The sequence below is a fragment of the Cervus elaphus genome, chromosome 22 (genome assembly GCF_910594005.1).
Source record: "Cervus elaphus chromosome 22, mCerEla1.1, whole genome shotgun sequence".
Taxonomy (NCBI): domain Eukaryota; kingdom Metazoa; phylum Chordata; class Mammalia; order Artiodactyla; family Cervidae; genus Cervus; species Cervus elaphus.
The window spans coordinates 4,571,288-4,599,128 of record NC_057836.1 but is presented as its reverse complement, the minus strand read 5'-3'; the positions used below and the strand labels follow the sequence as shown (position 1 = coordinate 4,599,128).

The 27,841-nt window shown below is 45.2% G+C and overlaps 2 protein-coding genes across 2 annotated transcripts in view; one reads left to right on the top strand and one right to left on the bottom strand.

Moving 5' to 3' along the window:
- Nucleotides 1-648: 648 nt before the first annotated feature.
- NUP50 (nucleoporin 50) lies at nt 649-20,448 on the top strand. The gene is made up of 8 exons (XM_043882591.1): nt 649-1,094; nt 4,777-4,855; nt 6,583-6,666; nt 9,514-9,700; nt 10,740-11,393; nt 14,458-14,539; nt 15,975-16,093; nt 16,943-20,448. The coding sequence occupies exons 2-8, from the start codon at nt 4,787-4,789 to the stop codon at nt 17,143-17,145; spliced, it is 1,398 nt and encodes a 465-aa protein (XP_043738526.1). The 5' UTR covers nt 649-1,094; nt 4,777-4,786; the 3' UTR covers nt 17,146-20,448.
- A 2,286-nt stretch (nt 20,449-22,734) lies between these two features.
- KIAA0930 (KIAA0930 ortholog) overlaps nt 22,735-27,841 on the bottom strand; it is a 43,508-nt gene continuing 38,401 nt past the window's right edge. The window contains exon 10 of the mRNA XM_043882592.1: nt 22,735-27,762. Coding sequence (XP_043738527.1) covers nt 27,722-27,762 — 41 coding nt within the window. The 3' untranslated portion in view covers nt 22,735-27,721. The remainder of the gene's footprint in view (nt 27,763-27,841) is intronic.

Sequence of the window (27,841 nt, the reverse complement as noted above, 5' to 3'; positions counted from 1 at the left end):
GAATACACATACTGACCCTGGACATTCGTATTCGTCCCACAGTTTAAAAAACGCGTTTGCAGACTTCATCTTCGTTGATACCGACTATATATGCAAAATGGCAAGTGACTTCGCCTCTATGGCACGCACCGCGGAAAGGAAATACAGCTAGCCACGGAACAGTGGACGGTCCGCTTCTCTCATCCACGCCCGCGACCTTCCCTCCCGGGTTCCTTGAGTCCAAGGCCTTCCGAGCATCCGCGGCCGGCGCGTCGCAGGCAAGTGGCCGGCCCACGGGGCAGCTCTCTTCCACGGCTGAGGTACCGAGCTCCTGACGTGACGCTACCCGAGTTCACTCAAGCCTCCGGAGGTCACGACCGCTCCCTTCTCCGCCCTCCAGCACCAGATCCCGACACCACGAGCGCCCGCCACGCTTCCCTACAGACTCCGCTCTCCCACCGGCCTCCGGAACCCCGGCTGCGCCCACAACCAGCAGCCAACCGCGCACGACCGCCTCCTACGCGGACGGCGTCCCACACGCGGCCGACGCGCACAAGCCCCGCCCCCCGGCGCCGACTTCCGCCGGAGCCAGAGCATGGGACGTGCGCTTGCGCGCGCATGCGTGAAACGAGAGACGCGCCTACGTCGACGGTTTTTTCAAAGCAGTTAGGCGCATGCGCAGCGAGAGGCCCGGCCGCCGCCGTGGGTGGTGCTGCCAACCGAGGCTCCGGCGCGCTTGCGCAGTAGCTGGACGCGGGCGTTTCTTTCCTCCCTTTTTTTTTCGAATTAGTCGTGAAGGCTCGATTCGAGTTACAAAATGGCGGCCTTAGGTGTGTTGGGCGCTGTTCTGTTAGCCGTCTCCTGCTGAACGGACGGCTTACCTCCCCTCACTGCTCAACGCAGAGAAACGAGACCCTCCCCCCCCGAAGGACATGGTGTTTGAGACTCAGGGGTTGCTGATCACCGAATCCTTCGAGGCTCTCAGCACAGAAGAAACGACCGCGCGCCGCTTCAGACCCGAGTGCCGCGGCCGCGACCTCGCACCTGCTCTCCGCTGCGCACCCCGGCATCGCCGCGCTCACATCCCAGCGAGGGCCGCTGCAGCCACCGGAGAGGTGAGGGGCGGGCTGACTGGGCGGCACGGAAGGGGCGGGCGCCGGGTAAAGAAGGAAGCCGGGCCCCGGGTGCCGGACCCGGGCCTGAAACGGGGAGCCCGAGGAGGGTGGAGCGGGGTGCGGGGCGCCGGATGGGGACCGGGCGCTTGAGGGAGCGGAGGAGGGTGGGGCGCGGTGTCAGCCGCGACGCAACCCGGCGGGGTGTTTGTGAGGCCGGGCTCGGGGCCGGCCTGTCGGGGCTGCGGTGTCCGACTTGGGGAAGGCTGGGCCCGGGCGCGGGGCCCCTGCGGCCCCGGCGGAGGCGGGAGCCGGAGAGGGAAGGGGCCGTCCTGGCGAGGCGTCCTGGGTGTATTTCCTCGCGGTTCCTCCCGGTACTCGTCTCTCTCCGCTCCCTCCACTACCCTCCTCCGGTACTGCAGCCACAGCCCACTGATCACTTGACTCTGTTCGATTAAGAAGCAATGTTCGAGATTTTCGTTTTCCTCGAGCGTTTCAGTCTCCGAGGGCCGGCCCCATGTTCCGTTTTTCCTCGGGGGACCACGCTGTCAAGTATGTTCCAATCTGTTTCCGTCTTGGAGTAAACCGACGTGGACTGAAGTTACACCCCAAGGTCGGGGCAGCCCCCGGTGGCAGAGATCACAGAATTCCCTGTATCCGGCACAAATAAAGTTTCCCCCAATTACCGAAAGTTTTCGATTTTCCTGTCTCAAGGTATGCTTCATACCTCGTAATCATTTCATGATTTGGTGCTTTCTAAACCACACGCCCACCTTTTTTTTACGTTCTTAGTTCTTAACACTTAAAGACTAGGTGCTAGACTTTGTTCTAAGTACTTTACCGGCACTTTTTTCCTTTTTCAAAGAAATGTTACTGTCTGAAGTACCATGCTTTGAAATAAAATATGGATTTGGTAAAGTATTATTTAGAGCCCGATTCATAATTCAAGTTAATTTTGTTTTTCCCCACTACAGCCTTTAAGTTAGGGAGGGAAAGCCTTTGTTTCTGACAGAACTTTTCTCTTCGATAAGATATATTGAGTCCTTCCTCTGTTCAGGCACCGTTCTAAGCTAAGCTTTTCGTTTATCTCACAGCACTTCCCTGTTGTGAAGTAAATAAATTGAGGCACAAAAATGAAATAATTTGCCCAAGGTCTTCAACAACAACATGGCAAAACTGGATGCTAGCATTTTGTGGTATTTTTCTCAAACTTGCAGTGTCTCAGATCTCTGATTCTAGACCATCTATCATGTGGAGGGGGGCGGGTTTTGAGGTACCTGAATGAGTGAAACAAAGATACCTGCCCTCTGATTATTCGTTGATTTGATAAAAATGGAGATTGGATAAATATGGATAGGAAGTGAATTGGTATATTAATTTAGGTTATTTGACTATGCCAGTTGTCTTTAGTAGTGGCTGTGGGTTAGGTGTTACAATTTTAACACTTAATAAAGTTTTTGCACTTTCAGCTCCACTCCTTTTTGCCTGTTAATAACTAGTTAGGTTATTAAGTTAATAGCAAAAAAATGACTGTTTAAGTTTCTCCTCTCTTCTGCCCTCTGGTGGAGGTGTTAGTTACTGAATGGGAAAATGGCCCAAAAGAAGCCACACACAGGCCTGGCCTCTGAACAGTTCAAGTTTACTAAGAATTTATGCTGAAGGGTACCTTGTTTGTTTTCTGAATGACAAGATTAATAGCAAAACTTGACCAAGTGTTTGGGACGAAGGCATTAAGAAAGATTTTCAAGTAATGACAAAATTATGTTAATTCTCATGTATGTTTTAGAATCTGGGACTTTAAAGCCATTTATTCTGTAATCAGAAAAAAGCACTTGGTAAAAGAAAAATTCAGAGATTATTAGAAGCTTATTAAAAGCTGAAAATTTCTATGGGATTATCCTACCAGGGGATAGGATTTTGGAGGACTTTGGAATGCTGGCTTTGAGTTTTATTTTACAGATCTTACTGTGCCCGGTGAGTGATGTATAAGTTTGTGTCTTAATGACCATGAGCTTCTAGAAACTTCTCTGGTGGGTTGTGGTCTTGAGGGCAAATAAGAGTGGGGAAGGACTAGGAAGGAAGCTAGGCTGGTTTTCAGGAACCCTGGCTAGTGTTCCAGGCTAATTGGTCTGGGCAAGGTAAGGAGATATGCGGCCTATTTAATTGGTAAGTTAGGGAAGAGCCAAGCACAGCGGTCACAGTGGCGCTTTCCATTGATTGTTTCTGTTTTTAATAGCAACAGATACACATCTTAGGGTCAGAAAATAAATTGGAAATTTTAAGGGATGAATACATGGAGTCAGACACAGCTTAGCAACTAAATAACAAGCCTTGAATAGAAGTTGAGCTGATGGTGTCTTTTTCTTTTTTTGCGATTTTTTTGTTAGTTTGTTTTAAATTTATTTTTTAATTGGATGCCAATTGCTTTACAATGTTACGTTGGTTTCTGCTGCTGATGGCTTGTTTTTGAAGAATTAAGAATTCCAAGAATGTTAACATTCATGTTAATCATATTTTGAACTATCTTCATCAATGTATGTTGGGATTATGTCACAATAAACCCATGATAAGTTGAAAATACTGTAAGTCGAAAATGCATTTAGTACGTCAAACCTACTGAAGATCATAGCCCAGCCTACCTTAAAAGTGCTCAGACATTAGCCTACCGTTGGGCAGAATCAACTGACACAAAGACTGTTTTATAGTAGTGTTGGGTATCTCATGTAATTTTTTGAATACTATACGGAAAATGAAAACCAGAATAGTTATATGGGTACAGAATGGTTGTAAGTGTATCCTTGATTGTGGTGGCTTGGCTGGCTGGCTGGGAGCTGTGGCTTGTTGCCACTGCCTGGGATCACAGGAGAATATCATACCTCATATTGCTGGCCTGAGAAAAAGTCAAAATCTAAAGGAAGGTGTCTACTTAACGAGTGTTGCTTTCCCGCCATCGTAAACTTGAAAACTCGCAAGATGAACCCTTGAAGTCAGAGACCATCTTGTGAACATAATGCCTCATTCACATTCTTAACTAAGGTCAAACTTTACTAAATATCCTTAAGAGAATTGTAAATACTAAAAATGTCTTGCCTATAGCCAGGCTATGTATAAATGTAATTTGCATGGAGTTAATTGAGCATTTGTTGATTATTAGGCAGTTCTGTAGATTTCTGATTTTTAAAAAATCAGTGTTTCATTAGCATTTTTTTCCCAAATGGAGTTGTTTTATTGTTTTTCACTGTGTCTTAGAAGACCTCGCTGCCTTCTCCTGTAATTTTTGTTGGATTTGTGACACTGGGAGCCTAACCAGTGTTATACCGTTCTCATTAAAGAAGTGCCCACTGGTATCAGGGATGTTTTTATCTCATTTCATGCTAAAGTAAATTTTTAAAATTCGTTGTAAGAGTTAAATCATGTTTTGGAAAAGCAGACTTATTACTGGCTGCCTGGTGGCTCATTGGTAAGGAACCCGCTTGCCAGTGCAGGAGACATGGGTTTGACGTTTGACCCTAGGTTGGGATCCTCTAGAGAAGGAAATGGCACCCCTCTCCTGTATTCTTGCCTGGGAAATCCCATGGACAGAGGAACCTGGCAGGCTATTGTCCAAGAGGTTGCAAAGAGTTGGACACTACTGAGCGACTTAACAACAACAAAAGCTTACTACTTCTAATCTTTTTACTTTTAGGTTCAAAAAAATGGCCAAAAGAATCGCCGAGAAGGAATTGACAGATAGGAATTGGGATCAAGAAGACGAAGCCGAAGAGGTAAAAAGTGCTTTCCCTAAGAATGATTTCCTGCTGCTTCCAAATTTAAATTTGTTTTGTGATTCCTCGTGAAGACTGTGGTAAAAATAAAAGGCCTTTTTCAGAGCATCCTGAACTGGAAATGATATGGTTTCTTATGATCTATGCTAAGTATAGAAATTGATGGGTGTGCTTTTTGATTAGCAACTGTTCCTTCAATACTCCTTTGTAGAATCATCTTCCTCCTGAATTTCATATAGCATTTCATTGAGCACGCTCAGCCCATGGTTTTAGTCCAGATTGAAGGCTGAGTAAATGATCTAGTTATAAACTAAACTTGAAAAGTGTTTTACCAGCACTGTCTTAGCTTGGCGTACTCAGCAGTTTTAGATTTTAGAAGATTGAGTTTGCCTCCCTTACTGTACTGCTTCTAAGAGTCCTGTTTTATTTCATATTGAAGATCTGAGACACTCTCCACCCCCAGCTGGGTTAACAGGAATAGAATTTAGATGGCCTGGTTTCTTTCCTAAGAAAATAAAAATGGTCTTCCCTGAGGAAACCTTTTAATTTTTCTCTTAAAAAGAATAAAACACAGCTGCATTTCTGAAATGCCTCATCAGCAGTTTGATACTCCCAGGCCAGTTCACTGAGCAAGCCTGAACCAAGTTAGCCTTTCAAGTTAAAAGAAGTGTGCTAAGTTAAAAAATATACATATATATTTTAAATAGTTTGCAAAAGCATTTCCAAGATGATTCTTCGATTGCTGTTTTCTTTCTTTCTCAATCTATTTTCTAGTACTAATATTTTTCCTTTACAAATATATGTACTAATATTTTTAAGGAAACCAAAATCACAAGTATGGGCTTATAAAGAAGTGTTTTGAACAACTCTGACTGACTTGGTACTTTTTAAGCATGTCTTTGGTAACTCAGTTTTTTCCATGTTTTAGGCTACAGTCACATTCCGGGCCTACCACATAATGATTTGTTCTGACATTAAAATATTTCAGAAATGAAAGAACTTGCATTTGGATATAGATTCTAATGAAACGTGTGTGGAAGGACATTACATTTGAGTCAGGCGTAGTCAGATGATCCCTTTTGTGGGTACAGAGATTCCACAGTTTAACATTATCTGAAATAAGTATATAAGAGAACTTTTTACAGCAAGTATTCTATGCCATTTCTCCAAGGTAAAAGAAAGGGTAAAGTAAAGCCAAACATTTTCGGCAAATTTCCAACAGGTCACTTAGAGTCCCAGGTCCCTCAGAGGTCTTCTGGATCATGGGCAAATGGGCAGAGCTGTTCTTTAAAATAATGTGTATTATGAACTTAGTTTTTGAAAACCATAGTAGTAAGATGCTAGCTTTGGCATCTGGGTAATGTCTTTGAATATATTTGAAATATTTAAAGAATTGATCGTGAACAGTTTTGTGCCAAGGTTTTGATGGTCTTAGTCTTCTTAGAAAGTTGATGTATACACTCTTCTCTCTGAATTGTGGTTCAAAGTCTGGATTTGTAGTTTCTGAAACATTTCTGATTCACCTGACTAGCAATGAAATTCATAAGACAGATAAGAGACATAAACTTTAGTTTAATATATGCTCTCCATAATTTGTGTTATCAGTATTAACAGTACTTAGAACCCAGATGTTATTGATCAGTTTGTCTTGGTCTAGCTTTTTAGAAATTCAGCATTTTACCTTTTTGCCCTTTTCTTATTGCTCTTTAATTTGTATACTCCTGCAGGTGGGAACATTTTCGGTGGCCAGTGAGGAGGTCTTGAAGAATAGAGCCATAAAGAAAGCAAAGCGTAGAAATGTTGGATTCGAAGTGAGTGTTTCCTTACAGCTTCTGGTTCTAAACACTAATTTGATTTCTGAGTTGTAGAGTATTTCCACCTCTGGGAGCAATCAGATCAATAAGTGCTTTTTTAAAAAAATATATCTTTTATGTAATCTATCAAGAATGGCTTTTAAAAATATATAATGGTTTATCATTGGAGAAGGAAATGGCAACCCACTCCAGTATTCTTGCCTGGAGAATTCCATGGACAGGGGAGCCTGATGGGCTACAGTCCATGGGGTCACAAAGAGTCAGCGAGACAGAGCACACAGCACATCATCATCTTTATCCGTTCATCTGTCAGTGGGCATTTTGGTTGCTTCCACGTGTTGACTATTGTAAATAGTGCTGCAGTGAATTTTGGGGTGCATGTATCTTTGAATTATAATTTTGTCTGGATAAATGCCCAGGAGTGGGATCACTAAATTGTATGGTAGTTCTGTTTGGTTTTGTTTTTTTTTCTTTTTTAAAGGAACATTCATACTTTTCTCCTTTAGTGGCTGTACCCATTTACATTCCTGCCAGCAGTGTAGGAAGGCACGTTTTTCTCCATGTCTTCAGCATTTATTAATTGTAGACTTTTTGATGGTAGCCATTCTGACCTGTGTGAAGTGATACCTCACCGTAGTTTTGATTTGTGTTTCTGTAATAATTAGCGATGTTGAACATTTTTTTACATGCCTGTTGGATCATCTGTATATCTTCTTTGGGGCGATGTCTGTTTAGACCTTTTGTCCGTTTTTTGATTGAGTTCTTAATAAATGCTTTTTAAAATGCCTAGTTCACTTTTGCATACCCTTGGTGAAGACCATGGGAGATATAAAAGATAATAAATGTGACATCTGTACCTTAAAGGGAGCTTATCCAGTTGGGGAAATAAGAGGTAGATGTAGACAAATTCAAGTTGTATTATAGTATGAAGTGGAAAAATGAATATAGTAATTGGAAAACAAGGGAAGTGGGTGTTGGGATAAGACAGGAAAATGTAAGATATTCTCAAAGTCTTACCTGTTTCCTAGGATTGAGGTGTGGGTGGGGTAATACGTTTGAGAATAACAAAAGCGTTTCCCATTTTGGTGTTCCTTCTAGTGTTTGTTGTTGTTCAGTTGCTCAGTTGTGTCCGACTCTGCGATCCCATGGACTGCAACATACCAGACTTCCCTGTCCTTCCCCCATCTTCCACAGCTTGCTCAAACTTATGTCCATTGAGTCAGTGATGCCATCCAACCATCTCGTCCTCTGTCATCCCCTTCTCCTCCTGCCTTCAGTCTTTCCCAGCATCAGGGTCTTTGTATCAGGTGGCCAGAGTATTAGAGCTTCAACTTCAGCAACAGTCCTTCTAATGAATATTCAGAATTGATTTCCTTTACGGTTGACTGGTTTGATCTCCTTGCAGTTTAAGGGACTGTCAAGAGTCTTCTCTAACACCACAGTTCAGAAGCATCAATTCTTTGGCTTTCAGCCTTCTTTATGGTCCAACTCTCACATCCATACATGACTACTGGAAAAACCATAGCTTTGACTAGACATACCTTTGTTGGCAAAGTAATGTCTCTGTTTTTTAATATGCTGTCTAGGTTTGTCATAGCTGTTTCCTGGCAAAATGTTTCATTCTTGTGTTCAAAAAGATAAAATATGAGTTATAATTCATGAACTGACATCACGTCTCCATAGTCAGCAGTCACTCCATGTTTAACAGCTCTTCATCCCTCGAATATATCCCAGACCCGTGAGTCCTGTCTTGGTGACCTGGACGTCTCTTGTCAGGCAGGAGAGGCTTGTTTGAACAGTCTGGGTGGCATCCTTGGAATAAATTTACTTGGCTGCATGTTCTATGGTGGCTTTGTTCAGTTTTTCTTTATTCTGAGTTCTTTTCTGGCCTACTGTCATTCTTAAGACTGGTGACTGGTAGGATGTAGGTCTTGAGCCAAGTAATAGTTGATAGCTCTTTCATGGAGAAGATATAGGGGGGAAGGGACTTCATGAGGAAGTTATTGATTTTGTCTTAGGAAAAGTATTTCAGGGCCTGTGGTACATCCACATGGAGTTCTCTAGGAGACCGCTAGGTATTCTGGTTGGCCACTCAGAACAGGAATCGGGAGAAGGGTGCAGCTCTGGTAAGTTTCCCGTCCAGGAGGTCGAAGCCATGCAGGCTACTGGCAAGAGGCCTGAGAGCGGGAACTTGTGAGGAGGACGAGGTGCCTGGGCAGATAGGCTCGAGGAGGGGCAGGCCAGCCGTTGTGTGCGGGTGACAGTGAAGAGGCGGAACCGGTGCGGCCCTCAGTGCAGAGAGCAGCTTCGGGGTTTCGTGAAGCGCGCCAGACATGCCCAAAGCATCAGCGTTCGGTACCTTGAACACAGGTTGAAAGCTCCAGAAGTTCCTAGGAAATTGTAAGTAATGGGTAAAATACTTTTAGTGAACCTAGCTTGATGTTTCTATAACTTCCTTAGGCACTTGGTCTTTGAATAGTATGTGAAAAGTCTTTCATTTGGGGTTTGGTTGTGTTGAGAATGTTTTATTTATAGTTCTGTAGCTGCTGGTGAGTCCATTAATTTATTTGAATTAGTCTTTTTAACCTTTTATATCATAAATAGGTTTTAAAAAAGTATTTCATTCTGATTCCATCTATCCTTCCTGTTATAGGAAGGCAGTTTCAGATTGCAAATCTCTGATCATGAGTAAAATCCATGTTGTCTCTGCTTGTTCTGGCAGTTCCTTTCATGCTGGTTGCATGAGGGTTGTTGGTACTATTTAGCCAAGAGAATACTGCCATTTGCTTGCTTATTTGGAAACAAAAAGAGTTATCTAGTGTGTGCTCTTTCCTTATTTTTCAGTCTGATGGTGGAGGGGCCTTTAAAGGATTTAAAGGTTTGGTTGCATCTTCTGGAGGAGGAGGGTTTTCTGGATTTGGTAATGGTGCTGGAGGGAAGCCTCTGGAAGGACTGTCGAACGGAAACAGCATAACTAGTGCCCCTTCCTTCTCCAGCACAAGGGCAGCAACTGAGACCAAGGCCACCTTCGGTGAGTAGGCACTTCTTCCCCGTCTTACTGTGGAAGGATAATCTATAAAAACTAACTTTGCAATTTTGGGAGGGAAGAGCTTTTCTCTGGGTTCTGCGGCTGTAGGAGCAAGAACATGGTAATGATGAAAGGGACGGAAATTAGGGAGCTTTTGGCTAATTACAGAGTGAGCAGAGCTCAGGCCAAAACAGCCTGGGTTCTGTTCTCAGTTCTGCCAGTTACCTACCAGCTCTGTGTGACCTTGGTAAAGTTCCTTAACCTTTGAGCTTCCAAATCTTCCTTCAGCTGTGAAATGAATATGACCTCAGAATTGACATAAGGATCAGAAGAGAAAGAGAAGCTTAGTGGACCCTAGGTGAAGGCCTCCCATCCCTCCACCTCATTCATTATAATGTACCAAGAATTTCCTCTGTATCACACACCTACATTCCCAGGAGTGGTTTAGTTTGCCCAGGACATGTTGACTGCCTCATCCTGCTTTGAGGAAATTACTCAAGAATCTTGGAATTAGCAACAGAGAATGGACTTGTGGGTTAAAATCTTTGATTCTTGGAAGTGATCCTGACTCATTGAATCATACTTAGCAAATTATTCTAAGAGTGTATACTGTTTCATTTAAATTAGGCAGTGTTTAGTGTGATTAAAATAAGCACTTCCTGTTAAGATTTTAACTGCATTAATATATGTTCCTACAATCTTGGGGGTTAAGTTTTATACTAACTATTTTGACAGTTTTAGGTGAAATGGGCATCCTTTTGAAGGAAAAGATTATTTTAAAATGACAGGTTTAATGCAAGCATGTGAAAAAAATGTGTGTGTATATATATATATATACACACACACACATTCATGTATACATGTAAAATGTTTGATTTGATTTTTGTAATAACTAGTTTTTGAATACTATATGTACGCATCTTGAACTGTAACAAAAATGGGATACGATAAAAGAAAATGGGAAGGCAGAGCAGTACGAAAATCTGAATGGCTTAATTAAATCAGCTTCTGAATAAATTCTTAAACATGTAATTTCCCATAGGATCTACTGCTATAAACGGCCCTACCTCCTTGGTCGATAAAAAGATTGCAACTCCTAAAACTACCGGTGACAGTCAGCAGCCTCCCTCCTCTGGTGCTGCCCGCCATGGGAATGCCTATCACAAGCAGCTGGCAGCCTTAAACCGCTCTGTGCGGGATTGGATCGTGAAGCACGTGGACACAAACCCGCTCTGCGACCTCACACCGATCTTCAAAGACTACGAGAAGTACTTGGCAAGCATCGAACAGCAGCACGGGAGCAGCGGCAACAGTGATTCTGAAAGTGAAGCCAGCAAAATATCAGTTGACGCACAGCCTCCTTCTCTATTTGGTTCAACAAAATTACAACCAGAGTCACCATTTTTGTTTCATGTCAACAAAACGGAGGATACGTCTGAACAGAAGGTGGAAACTGTGTCTGAAAAGAGCAAGGACCCATCACTAGGAGCCACAAGTGCCTCGTTTAATTTTGGCAAGAAAATTGATAGTTCTGTTTTGGGCTCCTTAAATTCGGGCCCCTTGACTGGATTTTCATTTTCTTCTGGAAATTCCAGTTTATTTGGCAAAGATACTACCCAGAGTAAACCAGTTTCTTCACCATTTTCCACTAAAACATCGGAGAGCCAAGCAGAAAGTGGCGGCAACGAATGCAAAGGTAAACAGTTCAGTGCTTGAGGTCTGTTTTAGGTTCATGTGAGTTTTGTGTTTAGTGGGAAAAGTGTAGTCTTGTGAGTAAGATGGGTCTGGATTCATGTCCAGACTCCATTAGTGCCTAGATGCATGTGTGATCCTGGGTAGAGCTGGTTAATTTCTCTGATTGCTTATTCATAAAATGGAGTAAGACCTATTTTATAGGATTATTATAAGGATTATGAGTATAAAAATAATAGAAAAACATCTGGCACAGGAACTTTGAAAACCCATCAAATACATGCCTTTACATTAAGAAAAAAAACAAGATTTTTTGAAAATTTATTTTATTGAAAAAAACTCATCATGGATGTTCACTGAATTGTTTTAAGAGATTTGCTTATAAATTCACATAGCAAAACATTACTATAAATAAAATAGGTAGACTTCCTAGACATGAACTTGGACGAACTCCAGGAGATGGTGAGGGGCGGGAAGGCCTGGCGTGCTTCAGTCTGTGAGGTGGCAAAGGGCTGGATGCGATTTGGTGACTGAAGGACAACAGCAACAACAGACTTCATAACCTTGTGGAACAAACTGACACGTCTGGGTTGTAGCCGCCTTTCTACAAGTGTTCGTGGTCTGTCTTGTTAGTGCCCCAGACCAGGCCGTCATCCCAGCCCCTCCACTCTCTCCATTGTTCTTCAGTCAGTTCAGTTGCATCCGACTCTTTGCAACCCCACGGACTGCAGCACGCCAGGCAGGCTTCCCTGTCCATCACCAACTGCTGGAGTTTACTCAAACTCCGTTTCATTGAGTCGGTGATGCCATTCAACCAATTCATCCTCTGTCGTCCCCTTCTCCTCCCACCTTCAATCTTTCCCAGCATCAGGGTCTTTTCAGATGAATCAGTTCTTCCCATCATGTGGCCAAAGTATTGGAGCTTCAGCTTCAGCATCAGTCCTTCCAATGAATATTCGGGACTGATTTCCTTTAGCATGGACTGGTTGGATCGCCTTGCTGTCCAAGGGACTCTCAAGAGTCTTCTCCAACACCACAGTTCAAAAGCATCAGTTCTTCGGCGCTCAGCTTTATTTATAGTCCAACTCTCACGTCCATACATGACCGCTTGAAAAACCATAGCTTTAACTAGACGGACCTTTGCTGGCAAAGTAATGTCTCTGCTTTTTAATATGCTGTCTGAGTTGGTCATAACTTTTCTTCCAAGGAGTATGTGTCTTTTAATTTTATGACTGCAGTCACCATCTGCAGTGATTTTGGAGCCCAAGAAAATAAAGTCTGTCACTATTTTCACTGTTTCCCCATCTATTTCACTATTCCCCACTTCCCCATGAAGTGATGGGACTGGATGCCATGATCTTAGTTTTCTGAATGTTGAGCTTTAAGCCAACTTTTTCGCTCTCCTCTTTCACTTTCATCAAGAGGCTCTTTAATTCTTCGCTTTCTGCCATAAGGGTGGTGTCACCTGCGTATTGAGTTTATTGATATTTCTCCCGGCAATCTTGATTCCAGCTTGTGCATCATCCAGTCCATTTCTCATGATGTACTCTGCATATAACATAAATAAGCAGAGTGACAATATACAGCCTTGACATTCTCCTTTCCCAGTTTGGGACCAGTCTGTTGTTCCATGTCCAGTTCTAACTCTTGCTTCTTGACCTGCATCCAGATTTCTCAGGAGGTAGGTCAAGAGGTCTGGTATTCCCATCTCTTTAAGAATTTTCCACAGTTTGTTGTGATCCACACAGTCAAAGGCTTTGGCATAGTCAATAAAGCAGGAGTAGATGTTTTTCTGGAACTCTCTTGCTTTTTCGATGATCCAACTGATCTTGGCAATTTGATCTCTGGTTCCTCTGCCTTTTCTAAATCCAGCTTGAACATCTCCAAATAGGGGTTGTGTCATTATCCCTCTTCACCCCATGGTGGTCATGAACAAGTAGTGTCTGTATAGAGGCTTAAAAGCAGTTAAAAGTGCATTCCCCAGGTATTAGCATATTGAGTTTTGAGAAAGAAAACTGCAGTTGCCAGTGGGCCATAAATACTGTTTTTCTTCCTGGAGGGAAACCTCCTCCTGTTGCTTTGCCCTGCCTTCAGCTGTATCCTCAAGCAAGAGCCCTCCAGGGCAAAGCAGAGAATAAAGAGCTTCCCTTTGTCTGTCTTAAATAAGACAGACAGAGAGTGTGTCACAGTCACAGGGACTCTGCTGTTTGTAGAAAGGATGCTGAATTGAAATAGTCTCCATCTCAGCAGGGCACCCCTCCATAAAGCACTTATTCCTCACCCTGTGGTTATCACATGTTATGCACGAAAAGACTTGGAGAACTTGTTAAAATAACAAAATGCCCAGGGCCTAACTCAGGCATACCATCTTAAAATTTAAATCTTGTGACCTGAATTGTTTGAGCAGCAAAATTCTTTTTCTTAGTTGCTCATCACTGTGTTTTATACAGTTGCTTTCTCTTTAAGGGGATCGTAATTTGTGTCCACCAGTGACTTTACTCTCCCTTATGATTGGGGCATTGGGGTCAAGGATAGTGCTTTGGGCTCAGACCGGGAGGGCACCCCCTGTACCAGCATGCCCAGATGCGTGGTGATGCAGACACAGCTTCAGTTACTTACACTTGGCTTGGGACTCATTTCTCTGACAACGTGCCCTGTAAAATGCTTATTTTCTCTGTCTTTGGCCATTGCGATCCTTCGTTCTTTGGCATGATGCAGAAATGGTTACAGGAATATTTGGGGGGTGAAATTTCATGTGCTAGAAGCCTGTGTGAGATTTTTCTTTTCGTGGGCAACCTGAGTATAACCGGGCACCTGAGTGTTGACTTTTTCTGTGTAACTGCCTGCACTCTGCATACAAGCATGGACACTTTTGTTCTAAGACTTTCTACAAAAATCCAGCAAGTACCTCCTCACCTTGACCCCCCGACACAGTTAGATTGTGCTTTCAGTTTCTGTATCAGCTTACATGTAATTTTTAGGTTCATGTGAGGGGCAGGGGGGCAAACTTCTTTTATCGCATTTTCAGGCTCTTGTTCTGAATCTCATTGGTGGTGTTTTTACAAAAGGTGGAGATGAAGAAGAGAATGATGAGCCACCGAAAGTAGTAGTTACTGAAGTGAAAGAAGACGATGCTTTTTACTCCAAAAAGTAAGTAGTGGTCACGGCAACCCACTTGATGAATTTATTTTCAGAGACGTGGAAACAGGCCTCTGGCTGGAGCCCATGGGCAACATCGTCCCTGCAGAGTTTACCAGGCACCCCTCCTGGGGTCAGGCTCTGCCTGCTCCCAGAATTGGGACAAGGAAGAATTCTGGGCCTGTTTATTTAAAAATAATATGATGTAAAAATTTCCTGCTGGGTGAAGCTTGCTCTTTCATGTTAGTTTAGCTCTTGCTGCTTTTCAGATGCTTTAGAAACTCTTTTCTTGTCCTCATCTCCTACCTCATCGTTCTCTCCCTTTTTCTCCTTCCTTTTTTCCCCTCGTTTCCCTACAAAGATAGTCATCTAAGTCAGTGATTCTAGATTTGGCTTTACTTTACTCTGTCTTCCCCCTGGGATGCAAACTGGTTTGGCATGTGGGTGGATTTTGTTTAATGAGAGTTGCTGCTTTCAGAAAAAGGCTGAAGGGAAATTTTTAGTTCTCAGTTAAATGAAATTTGTGCTTTTTAACAAAGATTTTACTGAAAAGCATTTGTGCCCTTAAAGCTTCCCTTGGATATGTTTTTCTAATATAAAAATTTCAGACTTAGTAAGTCAGCAGTTTTCATAGTATAAATCACCAAATCCCATGGGATTTCAAATGTTTATTTTTGAGAACTTTTAAAAAGAGACCAATTCCTTTTGCCTGTTTTAAAATGTAATTACACAGATGGTGTAAGGGAATGACCCTGACTTAGGGGATTTTTTGCTTGTTTTGAATGAGGTTTTTTTGTTGATTGGTTTTTTTTTTTCCGACTCCTCAAGGCTTGTGGGATCTTAATTTCCTGACCAGGGACTGAACTCTGGCCCCATCAGTGAAAGTGCCAAGTCCTAACCACTGGACCACAGAGACTCTAACCCAAGATTTTTTTTCTAACCATAGTGAATCAAAGGAACACAGTAGTTTTGACTTGTTTATTAATAACCTACAGAGATGAAAGAGTCCTGAAGAAAATTCAAAAATAAGAAATAGGAAAAAGGTGAGGGTGAGGGGCAGAGTGTTTGTCCTGTATGTTCCTGTTCTTTAAGCACCAGGAGCAGCTCTTGAGCTCAGGACCAATGATACATCAGGGAGGTGTAAGGTGCTTGGCAGTGATTTTTTACTGACCCGAGAAAGGATAGTTTCAGAAACCATTGTAAAGAATTGTATCAGGCCTGCTGTGTAATAGTTAGAAGGAAGGAGAGACTGTAGACTGTCTAATCAGATTCTCTTACCTGCCTTGTGTAAGGCAGACCTGATTTGGGTCAACAGAAGACTCTTCCAAGCTCCCTCTGCTGTACTTACTGACTGGCTTCCACACAAGCATGAGCAGGGCCTGTTGGAGAATCGTGTGGCTTTCATGACATGTCACTGAGTGATCATACTGATTCTTTTCCTCCTTAGGTGTAAACTGTTTTACAAGAAAGAAAATGAATTTAAAGAGAAGGGTGTGGGCACTCTGCATTTAAAACCTACAGCGAATCAGAAGACGCAGCTGTTAGTGCGGGCAGACACCAATTTAGGTGAGTACCTTTTTCTTCAGGTGGCACAAAATAATCATGATTACATAGTATATTAAAGCTCTCTACTTTGCTGGTTTTAGTCTTTGAGATTTTCAAGTATGTTGATGTGTTTTTGGAATAGAATAGAGATTGTTCATCCTGTACTGACTCAGCACTTACAGATTTAGTTGAACGCTGGGGTAATAGTGCGTAAGGAAACCTCGTCGTATTAAAAAGCTACTGAGGAGGTAGAGAAGTGTTTCCATTTTCCTTCGTGCTAGAAATGTGACTGAGAAACTGGAGGTGAATCGGACGGTTTAGTTGACTCTCAAGGGGAGTTAACCTTGTAAAGGAATCCTTTTTATGTAGCAAAGAATCATTAACTCGTTGTTGTCCACCCTCCAGCTTTACCATTAACAGTCCTCTGAAAGGAGGGGGTAGTGCCTGGGTGGGGGGTCTGAGGGGAAGTGATCGTGGGTGCCAGGCGACACCAGACTGTGTCCCTGAAACAGACTCCTGTGAAGCGCCTTTCCTGTGGGCTCGGCTGACCTGCGGTGCAGTCACAGCGTTCTCACTCTTGCCCGTGAGTGTGCTGGCCCCTGTGACAGAGCCGTTTCTCAGCTGGACCACTCTTTGGGGAGAAGGCTTCCTCAGTGGGGCCAAGTCCACATGCTGCCAGAGGCCCCACGGTCCTCTCTCAGGGACCCCGTACTGTCAGGGAGTCTGTCAGGGAACCAGGCCCTTTTTGTGACATTCCTTTGGCTCCGTTAAGTATGTGTTGCATCAGTGTTTAATGTTTAGCCTATTAAAGGTGTAGTTTCATGGAAAATAATTTATTTTGATGCACTTTTCCCCTTTGTTTAAATGCAGGCAACATACTGCTCAACATCCTGATTGCACCCAGCATGCCTTGCACCCGCACAGGGAAGAACAACGTGCTCATCGTCTGCGTTCCAAACCCGCCCATTGATGAAAAGAACGCCGCCACCCCAGTTCCCATGTTGATTCGGGTGAAAACAAGCGAGGACGCGGATGAGCTGCACAAAATTCTGCTGGAGAAGAAGGATGCCTGAGCATGCCCGGCTGAGTAGCTGTCGCCAAGCCGCTGCTTCCCCCAGCGCCCCGAACTTAGTCAGTTTCCTTCTCCTCTTACTTTGACCTTCTAGGACTTAGAGATAACTTAAAACTTTTGTGAGGAAGATTAATATTAAAAGGCCAATAAAACCTGTAATGATAAGTGTTAAGAAACTGCATTCTCCCTTCTTAAGAACTGTCTAATGTGTACAATACATTTGAAAGAAAAATTTTGCAAGATTTTTAACGTTCATTTATTAAACTAACCACAAGTGATTTCTTAATGGACTGAAATCAGGGTATCGATTAGATTTCCCAAAGGCTTTTCTGATCCAGGGCTTGGGGTCTGCTGCCACCATCTGCATAGCTTCACGGCTGTGCGTCCGAGGGGAGCTTGCCTGAGGGGCCTTCTGGCAGGCTTGGCTGACTGGTGTCTGGGTGAGCCGTGCTGCCGCGCTGGGGCAGAGATGTTCCTCTGTGCTTTGTTTTACCACGTTACTTTACAGCTGGGATGCTTGCCTTCGGCAGTGGGATCTCAGCTGTTTCCGTGTGGACGCTGGCCTTTAACCCCACAGGCTGCTCTTCTAGGATTCCAGAGCTGCTCTTTCATTTTAAGAGGGAATGAATAGCTTGTTCTTTGGTTTTGTAGGTTCCTTCTTGAGGTGCTCTTACTTCTGTATCCCCCTAGAGAACAAAGGGATGGGGGGTTGCCAGGAAAGAGGTTTAAAAGCACAAATTTGGTAGTTTGTAGACCACAGACAGTGGTCACAACGCTTATAGAAAAAAGGGTTAAACCGTACAACAAAAGGGAAAGAATATGCTCTTAGTTAATTGTACCGTGATGAATCCTATGGATCTAAACTCTAAACTTAAGTCATAGGAGCTTTTATTACACATGAGCCATGTGAACTAAGCAGGAAACATGCAATAAGGTAATGGAAGAGGACGTTGTGTTTGTAAACGTTGCCTTTAACTTTTAGACACCAGTGTATTCTACATTTGATACTGAAATTTCCATTTACTTTTTAAGGGTAAGATGTTCCGTATGTCCGTGTGGAATGGAGCCATGGTTGCACCCAAGGTAGCCATGTTACTTCTCCATAGCTTTTGGGTAACTAGCACTAGCGTTCTTTGACGACTCTGGTCACACGAACTAGATGTCAGGTTTAATGTTCTAAATGTCCACTTTCATTCCTCATGAGTCATTTAATGCTGGTACCAGATAGGCTCAGGGTCTGTGCCTGAGGGCTCACACTTGTATATTCTGTTCTTCAGAACATAAAAGATAGTCAAAATTACTGTAGATAGTACAGTTGCTTTTATAAAAAAAAAAAACTACAATTTTTAGATGTAAAGGGAGGAGGGAAACCATTTTATGATACATTTCTCTTTAATACTTGAGGTAAAGTAGTTGGGCCAACACTGATCATGAAATTCTTGTACTACTGCATTCTCACCTTTCTGATTCTGTGGGGAGACTTTGGCCCCATGTGTGACTTTGGGTAGATAACATGCACTATTAGGGAATGTGATTGAAATCAGCTGTATCATGAGGCCTGGGGAGGAAGTGGCAATTGTTCTTTCTTTTACTTTTTAGAAATGAGAATGTTCATGAGTGTTCGTTGTAGATGAGTTTTAGTTAACAAGTGGTTGATAACTTAATACTGGCCCTGCCCTGTTCACACCAGGTTTATCCAGCTGTTACAAGAACGAGGAAATTAGGGGAACAAACCTCATCAGTATGTCCTAGCTTAGCCACACATGCTCCTTGTCCCACCAGAAAGTCAGGCTCACAGACTTCTTTATCTATAGGAACTCTGGTGCATTATTTTGTTTGCCTTTGCATGTGATGTGGAATGGTCACCAAAAATGGCATGAAAGTCATGATTGGATTAACTCTTCCCCACCACCATCCTAAAAAGTTTGTCTTTTTAAATTACTGGGTGTGTGTGGCTTTCTTTTTTTCTAACATTCCCAGCAAATTCTTGCTAAGACTGTACTGTTAAAGTGGAAATTACAAGGGGGACATGTGGTATGTATACCGTAAGTCAAAAAGTGGTATTGTCTTAAAATCACTCTTGTACTTTAGGAACTTGCCGGTCTCCACTTTAATTATATCTGAGTGTAAAAGAGCCTAATAAGTGTATGTTGATTTCACTGTAAAATCTTAAGTCCATGTATGTTACTGGGGGAGGGGCGCCTGGGCCCCTGGAGGGCTTGCCTTTTTGTCCCCACTGTTTAACAGCTCAATTCTACCCCTTGGGTTTAGTTAGATTTATTTTTTAACAAGTTATTAGAAATTAGGCTTTAAAATGTTGAATATGGATGAAGTTTTTATCTTTGGTTTGAGAATCTATAGAGTGAGTGTCATAAATGTGGCCTAAAGGGTGTATATATCTTTAAATCAGATTGTGTTGTATCTTGACAAATACTGAATATCCCAATGGCCTTTTTTTAACTGCTGTGTGTTCATCTCTTCCTTTTGAGCATTCCCATTAAGCAAAAAAAATAGAGTATTATGCTGTTTTCATTATTAGGTTACAGGCTGAAAATGTGTGTCCAGTTTTCAAACTTTAGATTGTGTTTTTCATGAAAGAACAGGTCTGTTTATGGACTAGTTTTCTTTAAAAAGGATTATTGTTTTACAGTTTGAATTCTAAATCATATTTTTGATATGCTGCATGCCAAAAAATATCTACCTGTTCTGGGGTAGAGGGGAAAAAACTAATATTCTACCTTACTGTTAAAAGTTTAGAGAAGGCTTTTTTGGTTTAGTTTTAAAGGTCAGCGAATTGCCTGACAAATTGTTTCTGAGCATTTGTCAGTTATTCTGTTTCAGAACAGTTCCGAACAATCCAAATGAAAGTGCAGTGCATTTTTACAAACTAAGCGACTCACTCCCAAACCCCTGGTAGTCATCCTCATTCTGGAAGTGAGGTCTCTGAGTACAAACCGCTTTGTCCTGTAGCACCAGTAGAAGACAGGGAGGGACCTGTCTCAACTCCTTCCCGTGTGGTGCTCTGAGCACAAGGCCTCTGTGTGTCGCTGGTGTGGCAGACGTGTGTGTGTGTGCGCGTGTGTGTGGCTGGTGTGGCAGGCCCAGTTGTAGCTGAGACGGGAAACTTGTTAGCATATCAAATGGATCAATTGTTTGCTTTCTATTTTACATAGGAAACTGTTTTCTAAAGCTAAAATACTTGAATTGTCAGACAATGTAATCTCGGTGTGTATTAGTTTTTGAATGATCCCTTTGAGCAAGTGTATCAATCCATGAAATGTGAATAAACAGAAAGTAAACAGAATCAGTGTTTGACACTTTATGTTCCTCTGCTGCACCTGGTGTTAGGGCACGTCCAGCCTGCTGGAGCGGGAGGAGCCATGTGAAATATGCCTGGAAGCCCCCCTAGCAGGAGGGTTGGCTGGGAGGTGAGAGACCCAGACCCACCTGTCATTGGATCCCTAGGTGCCTGGGATCACTTGTGCTGGATGAGACCCATTCCAGGCCATTTAGGACTTTCTGTTGGATTCCTGTTTTTACAGGTTAGACGGGGAATAACGGACCTTTCATTGGCTATTGTGAGAAGCATTGTGCTAGAAGCTTTTAACATATTCCCTTGTTCAGTGCTTGCAGCAAACCTTCCAGACATGGGCTCCTGGGTGGACTTTCCAAAGAAACGAGTTTGGTGAGGTTTCTTCCAGAAAGTAAGTGGATTTGGGAATCTGTGTCCAGGAGAACATTGTGAAACTTAAGGGTCAAAATGATCAAGGAAAAAAATGTATTTTGAGTCTATGTAACCTTGTTTTTGGTGACTTAGGAAATCACTACTAAGGCATTAACACAGTAAACTGTAATTTAGAGTAAGGTTCATATTTTTAAAACATTCCTGAGTTATTCACTTAGTTTATTTATAAGAGGTGTCTCTGGTAAAGAAAACTATTACAAAGACTAAGTTATCCATCAAAATATTTTTCTTGAGCTGGCAACATATGGAAACTACTGAAGACGCTGAGAGTGCAGGTACTCTAAAGAGGAAGAGTGCGTTGCAGCCACGCTGGCCGTTTGAGGCGCTCAGCTGAATGGCTGGGCTGGAGCAGTGGTTCTGCAGGGTGGGCCCAGGAGCCGCGGCAGCAACACCCAGGTCCCTGACAGAATCACGCTCAGGGACCCACCCTGCACCTGCCGAAGCAGAGGCAGGTGTCGTTCACATACTTAGAGAATTCTCCTTTTTAACGTGTACAGTCCAGCTGTTTTTCGTCTATGCACCGAACTGTACGCCCATCACAACTGTTAGCAATAATTCCAGAATATTTTATCACCAGCCGTCTGGATTTTCACAGCTGTTTCAGACTCACATCAAATTTGAGGACCAGTGGGCTACATCTGTGTTCCTGTATGACTGTTTCAAGATAACCTATAAAATGCCCTTTTGGCACAGTGATCCTCATAGTTGCCTGGAACTACACCAGCCTTTGTACATGTCTCAGTCCAGCTCACTGCGTCTGCGAAGGTAGGTGGCGGTTCTTCACAGGTCAGAAAACCCCAAGAAGATGGGAGCTTGTTGATGGAACAGCCACGTGGGGCTCCCTGCGCAGTGTGACTTGAAGGTATGTGTGTGCCCGTTAAAGGACTAAGCTTCAAGGGTTTCTGAAACTGTCTAAAATATTTTTAACAAAGTGGTTTATTGACAATATAATCAACGTATAAAATAGGTAACTAACGAGAACCTACTGTTTAGCACAGGGAACCCTACAATGATGGGTGGTGACCTAAATGGGAAAGGAAATCTATGAAGCGTAGATATGTGCACGTGTCAACTGATTCTCTTTACAGCAGAAATACAACACCATAAAGCAAGTATACTCCAATAAAAATTAATTTTAAAAATATCGCTAGTTTACTAAAAACCATGATGTTTCAAATGGAGCAGTCTAATTGTTTTATTAAAGTCAGGTTCCTTAAGCCACAAACAGGAAAGAAATGTCTTGTTAATAAGCCTGTTGGCTTACGTGGAGGCCAAGTCAGGAGAGAACTGAATGAAGCAGTAAGCAAAGGAAAAGACATCTTTTGTCTGATCATCCCCAAAACACATACTTTCCTTCCTCATACAAGTTTTCCAACCATCCTGTCATTTTAACAATCGAGTGCAGAGTACAGCGTGTTCACACATTCAACGTGTATATATACAATGAACCGTGGTACTGTATGGATTATTATACATGTACCCCTCCTCCCGGTAGAAAATTCCTCAAGGTTTTCCCTTCCAGTCAACTTTCTTTTTCTAAGCCAGGGCGTGACAGCGGTTCCTAAAGTGCGTCTACGTCAGCATGAGAACGGAGAGAGGTAGCCTTCGAGAGCAGGCAGGACGGATGCAGCTACCAGCTTCCAGGGTACAGACTTTCTCAAGAAAGTCAACAAGAAAAGGGGGCTGACTGGATGAAAAGGAAGTCACCTCTTACCTACTAAACTGCCGCCTCCTCAAGCACCATCTGCACATCTTCCTAGGTACAGGCTGCCCTTGGTGACGCCAGTTCTGAGGATCCTGGCTCGTGTTTCTAATGCAATGACCTTACGCGAGATGTCATTTGAAGTGATGATCCCATTTCCTGATTGTATGTGTTCCTCCCGACCCCCCCCCCCCCCCACACCCCACCTTTTGTTGTAACTTTCTGTGGTGTCTTGGACCTTCTGCCCATCACCTGATGACATCGAAGATCACCTACCCATGGAAACAGCCCACCACCTGAGCGGTTTCCTTCTGCAGACCCTGCTGGCGGAGTTGGCCTGCGGGGGCTGTGAACGTTCTCAGTGTCGACCTGACAGCTACAGGCTAGGAGGCAACAGAGCCAAAAACCATCTTCCGTAAGACCAGTAGCTTGTTGGGAACCTGCCAGCATTTGAACTTGAGACTCCTGACTTTTATTCCAGTCTTTTTCCCACTTCTCTGAGGGCCTTTTAAGAAGTTCTCTAGCAAAAGCTTGGGGAATTTTACAGTATAGCTGAAAGACTATATTTTGCTGTATAGGGGCCGAAAGCCGAACCTGCAGCATATCTATGATTTCATTCTGCAAATACAGCATCTGAGCACATTCCACCTGCTGGCCTCCAGACCTCCCGGCTAACTCCCAGGCCCGCCAAAGCCAGGGCATGCCTTCTTGTCATTCAATAGAGTAACTTGTATGAAAGCTACAGAGGTTAAGACATCTCTGGGGGAAAAAATTAAGATTCAATCAGTAAGTTAACACATTGCAGTAGTATCCATATTTAATCCGAAACACCCTTTAGAGAAAAAAAATAACGGTACAGATTCAATAGAGAAGAAATAAATAATACCCAACATGCAAATCAACTTTCAGAAGAAATGCAAAGTCATAAAGCACAGCTAACAGCCAACCACAATTACTGCTTAGAAATTATTCCTATTGTATGTGGAAGATGGTTAATCCCGAATACCACCGACAGATCCTAATACAGTCAAAATATGCCGTCATGGTGTTTCTGCTAAAATATATTTTGTAGAAATCATTTTATTTGAGCCTCAAAGTCGTGAAAAACCTCCACGGATTTTCTTTGCAGGTTTACATATCGTCACACATAGAATTCGTTTGGAGACCATAAAAGATTACTATTTACACCTAAATCACCCAACCTTCAGGAAGTGGGGAAACGAGAGACTGGTTACCCACAGCGGAGCTGGAGCATCGCTGTGGGTTTGATCTGCTGAGCTCAGGGCTGGAGCCGCAGCCGCAAAGATGCCCGCCTGCCTCGGGTAGGGTAGAAAACTGTAAACACAAACGCCTCCAAAAGGCCGGCTGCCTCCACTTTGGAGGCTCTACCCGCTGTGGACTCTGAACCCAGCCCCAGGCCACTCGGTGCTCAAGTGATTTGGCTTCTGCGTGGTGCCCCAGGGGTCCTCCGGGGCTGTCTCTCCCCGGGGCTCAGACGAAGGAAGGGCCGCAGGGCTCCTTTCCATCCAGGGGCCACGTCAGCGCCCAGTCAGCCCGTGAGCAAGGACAAGGGCAAGAAGCCGCGGTGCCCCCGGCACCCAGCTCCCAAGAGGATGGGGCGGGACTCTGGCCGGAGAGGAGCCCTGCCCGAAGGACAGCTGATGCCCCCGGAAGCCACTTCACTCCAGCTCTGGGGCTAGCATAGCATCCCTGCTGGAGTCTGTCCCACTAGGGCGGATACCTTTCAAAGAGAAACAGCTCTGCTTTCTGATACTCAGGAGAGAAAAGGCCTGAACAGGAATAATCCATGTACTGTCAAAAGACACTTGGCTTTTGAAACTAAATTCCAGCTACACTGGAAAACTGAACAGAATTCTCAGAGTGGAACCTGTTACCAAGGTGTATTAAAAAGTTGACAGTTTTATCTGTAAATCTTAAAAATTTGGGCAGCAATTTAAAGTGCCTGTATTGTGATAATGTCAAATGTTTTTCAAATGTCAGTCATTAGACAATACTAACTACTTAGGGACTTCCTCTGGAATGTCATTTAACAGAAAAAAATAATGATGTTTTCACATCATTCTTCAAAAATGTTTACTGACTCGTTTATGTGATTAAAACAGCAAAAACAGATCCTGGTTTGATTCTAGCTAGAGTCTTTGGAGGAGAAAAAATCACATCAGGAACATGCCTTTCTGTCATTAGCATCTTTGGTAGAAACCTAGTTGATTTCTGATGCTTTGCTCACAGTCCTTGAAAAGCCCAAATGTTAGCAAGGCTCTGACTCACCAGAAAACCCATGCTATCTCCAAGTTGACTGGCTATAGAATACTTTGCTTCTCTTGGACAACTTCTCTGTTACCTAATGTTTTAAATGATATTTGTTTTAAATAATATCCGTTTGAAGTAAGAAGCCTCAGTTGTTTTCACAGACAACTGAAAATTCCTTCTGTCAGACACTGGAATGGAGACTAAACGCTGCCTGACCCCTCAGGTGCTGGGAGATGCAGAGACAGCGGCCTGGTCTGACTGCAGGACCAAGACATAACGTCCTTAGAAAGCCTAGAGGTTACAGGTTTCTTCAAGGGAACCCCGGACTTGAATTCCAGTTCCCATTTAAGAGATGTCCACACGCCCTGGCCGCCTCCATGTTACGTAAGTCAGGCATGTTCCTGGAAAATGAAAGATGGCCTTATAGGAAGTGAGGTGTGGCAACACCGAGACGCCCGGGGACGTTGGCGGCCGGTTCCAGCTGTCACAGGCCTTTCTGTGACTCTGTTACTGATGTCCTTTGGGCCTGAAAAAAGCAAAACTCAGAGTAACGGCTTACTGCCTAGTGACCAAACGCCTCTATGCGTGTTTGGATCAAGTGTCAGAAGTACCCTGGGGAGGGTTTAAGACTGAGAAAGCTCGGCTCCTGTGTCCGTCCTGGGGCGGCGGGGGCCGCGGCTCAGCGTCCACGGGGGCCGGGCGCCTGGGCTGTGCTGGTCCTCTCGCTGTTCGGTCTCGGGCAGTTCCCCTAACCTCTCTGTGGCTGCCTCCTCATCTCTAAGGTGGGGGTGATGATGGTCTCTACATGTCTAGCACAGTGCCTGCGTATGCCAGGGACTATCTCAACGCTGGATATGAAACGGCCAAACCATGCTGTGCGTCTGTTCATGTGCTTTACGGGTGAGGTGTGATCGCTAACTCCAGCACGCACACAACCTTCCTGCAGTTGGCCCTCAGTTACCCCACGAGGCATGGCTCCCGGCCCCAGCGGGAGGCCCCTCCTCGGGGTCCTCGCCGTTGACAACGGAGAGGGCCCTGCACTTGCACATGTGCTGAACGACCTCATCCTTCCCCGGGAGATGCGTCAGGACTGCATTTCTCCCAAGGTCGGGGCCGAGAGCCTTCAGACCCCAGAAGACCAGGAAGGAGAGGCGCCCAGGAACACTCAACCCCCGTCTCAGGACCCTGGGCCCGGCTCCCGGCTCCCTGAAGCTCTACTCCAGCGCTCTGGGGCTGGAAGACGCAGCTTTGGGACGTCAGATCGTCAAATCATGCAAGGAGCTGAGATGCGGCCAAATGTGGGTGAGCTGGGCACTGTCAGAGAAGGCGAGAATGTTCGCCCTGACCCCTCTGCTCCCCGTCTTGGCCTAGGTGATGGGGTTGGGGTGGGCGGGGGCAGGGGGGCAGAAAAGCATTCCTATGACCCGACACCTGAGCTGAGCTATGCGGAATGACTGGCCATCTCACCCTGACCTGGTCGTGCGCTGGAACCCTGGAGACTTCAGTGAGGTAGGTGGTATCAGCCCCATTCACAGGTGGGCAAACTGAGGCAGAATGAAATGCAGTAGCTCGCTTTTAATAACAGCATACAAAATCTAGAGAAGCCCCAAAGGAGTCCCCCTGTTTCCCGGAGCTCGAAGCAAACCCTTGGAGCGCGAGCCCCTCCTCCTTCCCCCCTCCTCCCCCAGGGGGATCGCCACCCGCACCCCAGGGACCCTTCAGATACCCCTGAGGACGCGCAGAGAGCAGCAGACACCCCGCTGACGGCTCACCCCGTGGGGAATGGCAGGAGCGGTGTTTCCGCTCCCAGGGAGGCTCGTGGTTCTGAGAGGAGCACGGCGCATCCCCGCAGGTGGAAACCTTCCGTCCGAGCTGGAAGGAGCCCTGACCAGCCGGAAAGCCAGTGCCTCTTTGCCTCAGTGACTGGCCTGAGAGGTGGGACCCGCACACCCAGTCAAAGGAAACACGAGCTCCAGGGAAGCAGGGAAGACGAGCCGCTCCAGCCCCTGCCCTGGCCCCAGAGGACAGAGGCTCGGCCTGGAACCTTCCTGGGAGGACGTCGACCCCACGGCGCACCGTCGACCCCACGGCGCACCATCCACCCTTCCGGCAGGAGACCCCACCCTTCTCCTGTCGGTACGACCCCTCCCTTCCTGCCCTCAGGACCCCAATCGTGCCGGTCACGCCAGCCGAGGTGCACACGGGCCGTCTCCAGGTTGGAGGTGTGTGTATGTGGGTGATGCTCTTTGGCTGGAAGCAAAGGCCATTCTGGCGGGACAAGGGCCGGTCTGGAGCCGGGTGCGGGGTGAGGTATTCCCAGCCCAGGGCAGAGCCAGCAGACGGCCGTGCTCCCTGTGGAAACCCATCTAGACGACGGCGGGGCAAGCTGGGGAGAATAGACGATAAGGACTGACTCATCCGGTCAGGGTCACCACATCTTAAACCGGTTCTCCTCGAGCGCTAGACACGTGGCGTGGCTCCAGCCAGGCGGTCTCCCTGCTGTCTGCCGTGAGGTGAGGGCGGGTCCGCGGGCTGGCCACCGGCCGCTCCCTCACTCCTACGGCCTCCTGGCGAGTCTGCTCCTCGGGGTGCAGAGGGTTCCCCCAGAGACAGGCTGAGGGTGGCGGGTGGGCGGGCGCGGGGGCCGGAGCAGGGCCAGCAGGGACGAGGAAGAGGCACTTCAGTTTGGGCTGGTGTTCGTGGAGTCGGCCCTGGCCCCGGGAGTCGGGCGGCCCCGCCTGGCTCCGGCTCCGGCGCTGGGTGGTCCCGGAAGACCCCAGTGGCGGTGGGCAGGTAGGCACTTGGCAGCACTCCCAGGACTGGGCAGGGCTGGGGGCTCCGCGCGGGCTCCGCACACGGCTAGGTCATCAGGATGGGCTTCTGCCGAACTTCCAGGATGTCTAGGGCCGCAGGAGGGGGCATGGAGGAGACAGGGAGGGGTGACCCTGTGGGCTCGCAGAGGGAGCACGGGGACCTTCC

Bases quoted from the DNA above. Each gene is read 5' to 3' on its own strand.
- NUP50 (XM_043882591.1), top strand. From the start codon at position 4,787: ATGGCCAAAAGAATCGCCGAGAAGGAATTGACAGATAGGAATTGGGAT. The intron at 11,394-14,457 runs GTAAACAGTTCA...TTTTTACAAAAG, and splicing joins TGGCGGCAACGAATGCAAAG to GTGGAGATGAAGAAGAGAAT. The intron at 14,540-15,974 runs GTAAGTAGTGGT...TTTCCTCCTTAG, and splicing joins GATGCTTTTTACTCCAAAAA to GTGTAAACTGTTTTACAAGA.